The sequence below is a fragment of the Chaetura pelagica genome, unplaced genomic scaffold (genome assembly GCF_000747805.2).
Source record: "Chaetura pelagica isolate M959 unplaced genomic scaffold, ChaPel_1.0 scaffold432, whole genome shotgun sequence".
NCBI classification, from domain to species: domain Eukaryota; kingdom Metazoa; phylum Chordata; class Aves; order Apodiformes; family Apodidae; genus Chaetura; species Chaetura pelagica.
Window position 1 is genome coordinate 256,604 of NW_009952358.1, and position 10,432 is coordinate 267,035.

General features: G+C 47.5%; 1 protein-coding gene across 1 annotated transcript in view; it reads right to left on the minus strand.

Annotated features, from left to right (window-relative positions):
- Positions 1-1,984: 1,984 nt before the first annotated feature.
- The window catches only part of FBLN2 (fibulin 2), a 79,445-nt gene continuing 70,997 nt past the window's right edge, over positions 1,985-10,432 (minus strand). Inside the window, exons 11-16 of the mRNA XM_010007865.1 lie at positions 10,419-10,432; positions 9,779-9,904; positions 9,053-9,169; positions 8,178-8,306; positions 3,896-4,019; positions 1,985-2,342 (exon numbers count right to left, since the gene is read on the minus strand). The exon at positions 10,419-10,432 is cut by the window's right edge and continues 136 nt beyond it. Of these exons, the coding sequence (XP_010006167.1) occupies positions 1,985-2,342; positions 3,896-4,019; positions 8,178-8,306; positions 9,053-9,169; positions 9,779-9,904; positions 10,419-10,432 (868 nt within the window). The remainder of the gene's footprint in view (positions 2,343-3,895; positions 4,020-8,177; positions 8,307-9,052; positions 9,170-9,778; positions 9,905-10,418) is intronic.

The following is a 10,432-nucleotide window of genomic DNA, read 5'->3' on the forward strand; positions in this document are numbered from 1 at the left end:
GGAAGAAGATCACATTTACAAAATTATTTTTATAGAAAAAAAACAACAAAGAGAGCCTTGATGTATGCAAACTCACCAACATCCTGTGTTTTACAGCAAGAATTCCTCCCTGGTGATGGGTCTTTATGGTACCAGATACAGAAAGATTCGCACTTCATTATCGGTGAGAGTCCAAATGAAAGCATTATGGAACCCTAGAGTGGTTTGGGTTGGAAGGCACCTTAAAGATCATCTAGATCCAACCCCCTGCATGGGCAGGGACACCTCCCACCAGCCCAGGCTGCTCCAAGCCCCATCCAACCTGCCCTTCAACACCCCCAGGGATGGGGCAGCCACAGCTTCCCTGGGCAACCTGGGCCAGGCTCTCACCACCCTCACACTAATGAATTTCCTCCTAAGAAGAAGTGACTTGAAGAGGCAAGAATTCACCTGGAGACACAGAGAATACAGAACATCTCCCCTCTCACCACAGACGTGGTGTTTACAAGATTTTCGGGTGCAGCTCAAACAAATGTTTTCAGATATAATAAAATGAACGATTGTGGCATAAAAAGCCCTAAGATTTGATTTCCCCATTTTTTGAGTGTCCACACTGGTCAGAATGAAATCAACTGTTATTTTGTCATGCTTATTATTTTGTCATGAAAGGTCAGACCAGATGATCCTTGAGGTTCCTTCCAACCTGGTATGCCATGATTCTGTGATTACTGAACTGCAGTGCAGTAAACACCAATATATTGTAGCCATGATTTTCCCTGAAAACATTTTGCAGAATAATTATAGCTGGAACAAGGGAAGCTCAGAACATTTCAACACTGGAGCTTTTTTGCTTTTTTTGGTAGAAGGGGGAAAAAAAAAAAAAAAGGAAACAGACAAAAAGAAGTTCTGATCTTCATTTCTAAATTCTAACAAATATTTCCATTATCCTGTCTGGCCTTCAGCTTTGGACCTCATCCAGGTTCCTGTAGAACCAGAGGAAATCCAGCTCAAAACTTGGGTCGTGTTATTTTCCACCAACTGAACCAGCCTTTTCCTCTGCCTCATTCTGTAACACCACTGCAGAAATCTTCCTGGAGAAGAGAAGCAACTGCCTTTGTTCTTTATTTAAAAAGGCAAGTGGTTCCTCAGTGGCACACCCAAGCTTTAAAATAAGGAGCAGTAACTGATTCTTTCATTTTTTTTCCTCTGGGACATTCCTTTAAAAATTATAAAGCATCTAATCTGCACTTACAGTTACCTAAATAGAAGGAGCCTGTACCAAGAGGAATCCCAGCACCTACAAAGACAACTATTAAAAACATGAGCTTTTACATGGTCTTGCAAATATCTGGCATATGAGCAGTCCTACTAAAGCAAGACTCATTCATAGTGTTGGTTTTTTTCACTGGTGGAGTTTTCTTTTATTTATAGATATATTTTAGGCAACATATTATGCAAGTTGGAAGGAGGAAGGAGGAAAACAAAGGGGTGCTCTGAGGCGAGCCAGCAGTGTCCACCTACAGCCTGCAACACAGCATCTTAACACAGAGGAACCTCAGAGAAGCCTTTGCCTCAACACAGAGAAACCTTGGGCTAAACCAAACCATCAGCTTGTGGAATAAAGAGAAATTCCTCAGGGTTTATTCCCTTAGTGGCAAAAAACCAGCACTCCCAAGTGAACACCTTTTCTCTCTAGTGCAATACCCTGCAGGTGTGACTAAACCTAAATTTCTAAGAGAAGGTTCCAGCATTTAGCACAATGTATGTGCTGCCTTTCTAGCCCTTCCTTCACTCATTGTCAAATGTCGATGTGAAGAATTACTTAAGAAAACAGACAAAAGGTAAAAATTAACTTAATTTACACAACCCATAAAAAAAAAAGTTGAAAGCAACGACAGAAAAATAATACAAAGGCTGGATATATGAAATGCCAGTTCGACAGGATTAAGCTTTGGTAGGAGTTAAAAGAGCATAGCACCAATCAAATCCCATGTCAGACCAGGCCTCAGTAGGCGTGAGCTGTGATGAAAATGTAAATTTTGGCAAGAAAAGTGGTGTAAGTTCCCTGGCGCCAGAGCTTCATCTCCACATCCAGCAGGAAGTCCTTGGGCTCCTTCACCTGCCGCTGCAGGAACACGATGCCTGTGTAGGAGTTGAGCCTCCGGGTGCTGAAGAAGTTCTCCTCGTTGCCCTTGGTGATGGTGAGGATGATGTTGTCCCCAGCGTAGGCAGGGGACGGGCCGATCCGGAAGATGTGAGCTGGGACCACGATGTTGGTCTGGAAGTTCAGCTGGTAGTAGGTGACGCGCACCGGGGTGTTCTGGCAGTCCAGGTAGTTGAAACAGCTGATCCGTTCACACCTCCTGGGAGGGGAGAAACGAAGCACCTTGAGTGGCCAGTGTGACAGCAGGTAAAACTTTGTATTATGGAGCAGTGTGGCCAGCAGGAGCAGGAAGGTGATCCTGCCCCTGTGCTGGGCACTGGTGAGGCTGCACCTCCAGCACTGGGAGCAGTTCTGGGCCCCTCACTGCAGGAAGGACATTGGGGGGCTGGAGTGTGTCCAGAGAGGAGCCACCAAGCTGGGGAAAGGTCTGGAGAACAAGTCATAAGAGGAGCAGCTGAGGGAACTGGAGATGTTTACTTTGGAGAAGAGGAGGATGAGGGGAGACCTCACTGCTCTCTGCAACTCCCTGGAAGGAGGTTGTAGGGAGGTGGGTGTTGGGCTCTTCTCCCAAGCGATTCATGGCAGCACCAGAGGAAATGGCCTGAAGCTGCACCAGGGAAGGGTTAGACTGGATATTAGGAAGAATTTCTTTACCCAAAGAGTGGTTGGGCAGTGGAAGAGGCTGCCCAGGGAGGTGGTGGAGTCACCATCCCTGGAAGTGTTTAAAAGAAATTTAGATGTGGTGCTGAGGGACATGATTTAAGCACTGAACAGGTTGATGAGGTTATGGTTGGTGGATTTAGGTTATGGTTGGACTTGATGATCTTCAAGGTCTTTTCCAACCAGGATGATTCTGTGATTCTGTATCAGACAAACAGGAGTCCCAGACTTTAGCTAATTACCAGCTGCTTGTGCTGCTTTTACAGTGCCCAGAAAGCATTTGTAAATGACACAGTTGTCAGAGTACAACAGGGCAAGAAAAAGATCATGGACACAGACAGCTGTGTTGGGAAGTTCCACCATGAAGAGCCAGAGTCATGGTGCAAGCAGCAGAGAGCTTGGAAGAGGGGTCTGGGATTCATCACTGACAGCACAAGCTTGGGACAGCACTCCAAGAAAAAATAAAATAAAAAATCAGACTTCAAAAGGTAGCTCAAAACGTGGGGATGGGAAACAAGCTCCTCAAACTGTAAAGCTGCTCAATTCTGCAAGGCAGGACAAGAATGGTCTGAGTCACAAGCAGGTAACTATGGCCTCTCATAGCACTGGCTGCCATTGAGGCAGGAAAGGGCAGGGAGACTTTGGGGCTCCCCAGCCTGAGCTGCTGAGGAGCTGGGACCTGTGGGGGATGTGCCATTCATCCATGGCAAGCCCATCATCCCACCAGTTCAGCAATCTCCCAGGAATTGCAATCTAAATATTTCTCAGGGAGCCCCAATCCCACTGTGAGAGTGGTGCACTGAGCAGCCTGGCAGCCCCTGCAAGGGTAGAACCAGCACAGAAGATCTTACTTTTTAAAATTGCAATTATAAACAGAGCCCTTTCAGAGCTGCAGCTCTGGTGGCTGCTGTCACAGCAGCTGGTGGGGTCAAGGGGGGCTCCAGGGCTTGGAAGGAGCAAGAGGCAAAACCAGACAGGAACTGTACAGGGGAGGTCTGTGTGAAGCCTCCAGGTGGGCTCTGGGCACTGACACCCACCCGTGGCTCTGCCTGTCACCTGGGGCTGCAGCTCCTGGGCCACAGCCATACTCACATGTCAGACACCTTCCTGTAGTTGGGAGGACACTCGAAGGACAGGCAGCGGAAGCTGCCCTGGATGTTATAGCAGGTCTCTGCAGCTGAGCAGTTATGGGTTCCCAGGGCACATTCATCCACATCTAATGGGAAACACAAGGAAAGAGACACACCGAGTTAAGAAACAACAAACACAATTTATGGGCTGTAATGTCATAGAATCATAGAATCATGAAGGTTGGAAGGGACCATAAAGATCACCAAGTTCCAACCCCTCTGCCATGAGTAGGGAACCACCAGACCAGGCTGCACAAGCCTCATCCAGCCTGGCCTTAAAAACCTCCAGGGATGGGGCATCAACAACCTCCCTGGGCAACCCATCCCAGTTCCTCACCACCCTCAGAGTGAAGAATTTCTTCCTAAGTGAAGAATTTCTTCCTTATGAGACTCCATGTGCATGAGAACAACAGGAGCCTGTGGCTCTGGCTCTGCAAGCTGAGGGCTCTTGTTTCACCCCTCAGTGGCTGTGGCACCACTGCCTGTCCCTGCAAGAACCCCAGAGTGAGCACGTGGGGTGGGAACTGCACACTCAAGTGAGGTGTGTCAGGTTCACCTCTGCACACAGACACTTCTTGGCACTAGGAGTGACAGGGTAAAGCACCTTGAATCCAATCTGCTCACACTCCTGTGTCTTCTAAAAAAAAAAAAGGGGCTTCCTTGACATTCCCAGTTAGTGCCACTGGGCAGTGTGTGCAACAGCCAGGGGAGCCCTTCCCAACAGGCAGCCCGTGATCCTCCTCATGCTGCCTGACACTCCTTCCCCTGCCTGGCAGAGCAGAAGGCCAGGGCTGGCTGTCTTCACCTGGGCTTTGCAAACATTGGCCTGCTCCTCTGAACCCAGCTATTCTCAACCCAAACACATCTGATGCAACAACATAGGGCTTAACTTTCAGTGGAGAATGAATATGAGAAGAAAAAAAAAGTTCTCAGAACCCAAGATCCTCCTGCCCTGCCCCCTCCCACTGCAATAAAAACCAAGCATGTTCATGTTTGGTTGAAACCAATTACAAACATCTATACAGAACTGCCTGTGTTGTCATATCCTCCCTTGCTCCTGTGGTATCACAGATGTGTTGGAAGGAATATTATGAACTAGGCTGAAAGGCAACTGAATGAAGTAACTAGATACTGGTTGTGTAAGGCAGTGGAGCCCTGAACTTCTCCGAGCAGCCAACCTGTCCATCCCTGAGCTGCTGTGTAAGCTTTCCACAGCTCTTCTGATTCAAGATCATTTTATAATAGTTTCCTGAAAGAGATGGGCCAATTTTTACAGCTTCACAGGTCACTGGTGCTCCCTGAACCACAGTTTCATGCTTAGAGCTCACCTGTGTCGCACCAGGTGTTCCTAAACATGGTGCTCAGCAGGTGAGCACAGCACATGGGTAACAAGCTCAGGGGCTGGGGAAGCATCTCCCAGGTTCCAAGCAGCAGAGCATGTGCAGGCAGGAGGGACAGTCCTTGCTGACAGGTGGCCACTGCTACAGATCACTCCTACCCTGCATGGCATGTGTGGTGGCCATGGCTCCTTCTTCATGGACAAGGCTGTGAAGTGTCCACAGATGCCAACCAAACCAACCAACCCCACCCCCAGTCTGCAGAGGGGCTGTCTCCTCCCCAGCACCAGTACACGCCAGGGATGGAGGGACACTCTGTGTCTGCCCACACGTGGGCCACTTGCAGCCTACTGTGGCAGAAGCCACCCCTCAAGAATGAACAAGCCATCACGAAATGACCAAGCCCCGTTAAAAGCCAACAGGACCCTCTGAGGTCCTTTGAGAACTGAGAAAACAGGGCTACAACCAGGGAAAGGATGGATCTAGACATGGAGAGTGCTCTGGATTAAAGCAGGGGGCAAACACAAAGCAAAGGAGTCAGTGCTTTACAGCTGCACGATCCTGAGCTCCACCAGGCTATTGTGAAGCACAGGAATTTAAGAACAACACTTCAGAACAGGGCACACATATTTGAAAATTTAAGTTAAATATCAATATCTCCCCACAATGAGAAATAATGTTGCAGAAGACAAAAAAATAACACTTAAGAGTTCAAAACCACTTCATGGCCTAAAGCAAAAACGTGGTTACCTAAATAATACACGTGCATAAGCCCATGCCATGGACCCTAAAATGCTGAAAACCAGATGCAGTAACAAGGATCCAGCTTGAGCAGAAAATACTGGCAAAGATCTCAGAGTCACACTGTGTTCTCCCAAATGTCTAGACAACGCACGGAGGCTTTAAAATGAAATAAATGCTAACAGACAAACCATGTGGGCTGGGAGGGCTCTGCAGCTCTGCCAATTGTCACAGAGGAGAGAGACTCTTAGAGGAAATCCACAGCCTCCCACTCCCTCCGCTCCCCTGGGATCAGAGCTGAGCTTGTACACTGAACTGACTGGTTTAAAAGCCTTGCAAAGAAAAGTACACATCAGGGAGCAGGAGAGAACCAGAGTAAACGTCATCTCTTGTGGCTCTCAGAAGTGCCCCAGGTGAAAAGACAGTTTCTCCCTTAGGGCAGGGGTTGTAGCCCTGTCCTCCCATGGCTCAGCTCACCACACAGGCAGCTCCTCCAAAAGATCCACATGCTGAGCAGCTATTACATGAGAGGCTGTTTGGAAAGAAAAAAGGTGCAAAGAATGTACCACCAGTAACTCTTAAGAACTGGTCAGATGACGAGCAACTGGAGCCAGATCTTGTGCTGGTGGAAACCAGTACCATCTCCTGCACTTCTGGGCAGCTGACATCAATCTGGACTGTTCCTCTGACCACATCTGCAGACACCTCAGCACCTAAGGCTGCCCAAACTGGTAACTACAAACTTGCAGAGCTCAGAAGAGGGCACATACCAGGGGTTACTTCCAGCACCTGAGTAACTGCAGTGCAGCCAGGACACCCAGCCCTGCACGGGTTCTGCAAGTAGAACAACCCTCCCCTTGAAGGAAGGTGCAGGTAGCAGTGGCACAGGGACTGGAACAGTTCTTCCAAGCATCACTGTAGCTCCCTTGGCAGGGCTAGTCTATCCAGCAGGAACCCTCCAGGCACCGTGAGAAGGCAGGGAGGATTTCACAACACACACACACACACCCACAGGGCTGTGTGGTGGGACCTTCTCCCTGCAGCACCTGGAACACACCTGGGTGCCTCCAGCTGAGAGGGCTGGGCTGGCCCAGTGCCTCACACCATGAACTCTGCATGTCCTCAGCTCAAATCTCACTGCTGGCAACTACATGCCAGCACTCCAAGTTAGCAAGGCAAAAATAAAAAGCCCCTGGAGAGTTACAGCTGCAGCTTTCTGAAGGTGGCTTGTGCAGAAGAATGTAAATGCACATGGATATGCCTGCATTCTGAAGTCACACTTAAAAACACATTTTTTAAAAAAGCAGCTTTTAACATCTTTTAAAAATATTTGCATTTTCAATCAGTCTGTTGCTCTGCTCCAAAGTCAGGTTCAAGTATGCTAATGCCATTTGTGATTCACACAGTGTAAATGCACTGCCATGAGCACTGAGAAGGGAATTTAAGCCTAGGAGATAGAGAACCAAAAGTTATGTGAAGGGTTCCTGAAAAACTAAGAGCAGGAGATGCCTGCTAGTTACTGTAACTGCTGCAGGGATGCAAGCAGAGTGCTTGAAGGTAATCAGACCCTCAATCATCCTTACACATTCCATGCATCCTTAGGAACTGGGGGGTTATTACTTCAAAACCAGACAGCTGTGCACCAGATGAAAACCAGCAGACACCCAGAGGACACTTCTATGATTCTGGAGAAAAGGTGTTGGGGGGGAGGAGGACACATGTCATTTACACTAACGTTTACTAATGACAACATATTTAAGCTTAAGTGGCAGATTTTGGGATGTCCAAATCCCACATCTACTCTGTTTTCTGGGGCAGGAAACTGCAGCTCCTAAGGAAGCCAAGGATTTCTCCACCTGGCACCTCCAGAGAAGCAGCTCTCTTGCTGCTGTGCCAGGGGCACACTGTTCTGTGCCCCAGCCTGGATGATGAAGGGGGCTCCCTTAGGAATTCACTTTAACAATTAGTCAGAAGAAGCACATTTCCTAACCCGAGATAAAGCTGACACTGCAGATACCAGTGCTTGGCAGCTTTGTCAAATTCTGGCTTCTTAACAGAGACTAATGCAGAAAATGGAGACTTGACTGAATAACCATAATGGCTTGGATCATTCCAAGGATTAAAGCTTCAGGATAGAATTCTTTCAGTTCCTAAACTCCTCATTACCTCGACAGGTTCTTCCATTTGCTGCCATGGTGTATCCCTGCTCAGGACAGGCACACTGGTAACTCCCAGGAACGTTGACGCAGCGGAAGGTGCAGAGGATGCCTGCACTCTGTGTGCACTCATCAATGTCTGGGGAAGGAACACAGGTACAAACACATGACAAAAAGAAAGGCAGAAATCTGAAAAGGGAGGCTGAAGAACACAAAGGAATCGTTATCTGACACGTTTATGATATATTCTTAAACAGGAAAGCGACCATGGGAGTTTGACTTTGGCCAATGACCAGGGATGGTGCTTTCTGAAAGGCTGAACACAGATGGCTCCCAAAAATACTGGTTCCAAGTAGTATGGATTGATGGAAAAGAACAGTAAGTCTAGGGCACATCTGAGTTTGAAGAAGTCTCTCTGGTACCTCTGTAATTCTTCCAGGATCGTTGTGGGGGCTTCCTTGTGATACTGGTATCCTCAAGAAAGAGGCACAAGCTGTCTCTTCTCCATTCTGGTTCCTCTGCTCCTCATTCACCCAGCACCAGCAGCAGTTACAGCAACCTTTCACTCAACTGTGGCTGAGTGGAGGCTTTAATTGGTGCAATACAGGTAAACACATCTTCCCTCCTAGTTTTTTCATTTGTAAACTCTAGCCCTATGAAACAATAACCTCACTGGTTCTGCAGTCACACAAACGTGTTCCAGCCCCAAGGAGGAGGCATGAAAATCAACTGAATTTTCCAGCAGCTGAAGTTGCTGTTTTCTGCAGGGTAACTCAGACTCATCCTTAGGCATCCCCCACACAGTCAGGTGCTGCTAAGAGCTTGACAGCACTGCCTGTTAATGAGAATGCAGATACTGAACCCGAGCTGACAAAGCAGCCTTACCTTTACAAGAATGTCCATCTTCTGCCAGCTGGAAGCCTTGCCTGCAGTAACACTGATAGGAACCATAAACATTGGCACACTCCTGGCTGCAGGGACTGGTATCACATTCATTCACATCTGTGTCAAAAAACAAACCCACAGATGTTGCCACAATGGTTCAGAACAGGATCTTCCACCATTTCTTGCCCCTGAGAACAGCTATCACATCCTTCTGGTCAGAGGGAAAAGGGAAGGACTGATTTCTCCCAAGATCTGTCTGCTCCCCAGGCAGAATGCCAACAAGCATGAGGATGTCTCTTGCACCTGATTTTTATTTCTAGATATGCCAATGAAAACATATGCACATGCAAGCACATGCTTCAGACCTTAAATGTTACAGTTGATTAAAACCAGGTAATCATTGCCTTAAAAAAAATCACAGAGAGCTTAAAAATTTCCATTGAACTCCAAATACATTTTTTCAAGTTTTGTCACTACCAAATCTCATCTTTATTAAAATCTGAATGAAAGTCTCCTGTTCTAGCTTTGCTATGTTCTCCTTTTCTCTCTCATCTGAAAGGAAAAAGTATGTGAAGAAAAGGAAGAAAGAGGAGAAACTTGTCGGCTCCTCTCCAGAAGTCTGAGTGTCCCATTGAGTATCTGCAAATCTCAGCACCCACAAACTCCCTCTCTAAACTCCCTTAATTCCCACTGCAATTTCTTCTTGATGGAAGAAGTGCTGGGTACCTTCACAGTGCTTCCCATCATAGGACAAGCGGAAACCAGAAGAACAGGTGCAGTGGTAGGAGCCAGGGGTGTTCTCACACGTGTGCTGACACAGGCGGCCCGGGTAGTTCCAGCACTCGTTTATATCTGCCAGCATAACAAGCACACAAACCATCAACTGAGAAACAAAAGCATCAAACAAGGTACAGGAGGGTATTTTTAAAAGCGTCAGAGATTAATTTGTAGAGCAGGAAATGCTGCAACCTCAGGTTTTGTGCTGACTTGGTGCTCTAACTGGGGTACGGTAATGATAAAATACAAAGTGCTGCATCATAATCCCTTAGGAGGAAAGTTGTGAAACCTTCAGAAAGATGAATTCTGCAGCAGAACAAGAGTAACCTGCAGCAAAGCACTTTGCAAATGATTCTAACTGATAACCTGCAGCTAAACCACACCAAGGGCACCTGGTCTGAAACCCCAGCATGGAGTGGCAGAGCTCTAACTGGCCCTGCAGCATCAACGGCTGCTTTGGAGGTGACTCCATTACCTTCTGAGGCACTGCACTGCAGAACTGCACACCCCAGTGGGACTAAACACTGCCTTGAGGTCCAAGGCTCAGTCAATCAATCAGTCCTTCCACCTCCTCTCACCCTGTACATACCAATGCAGCTCCTG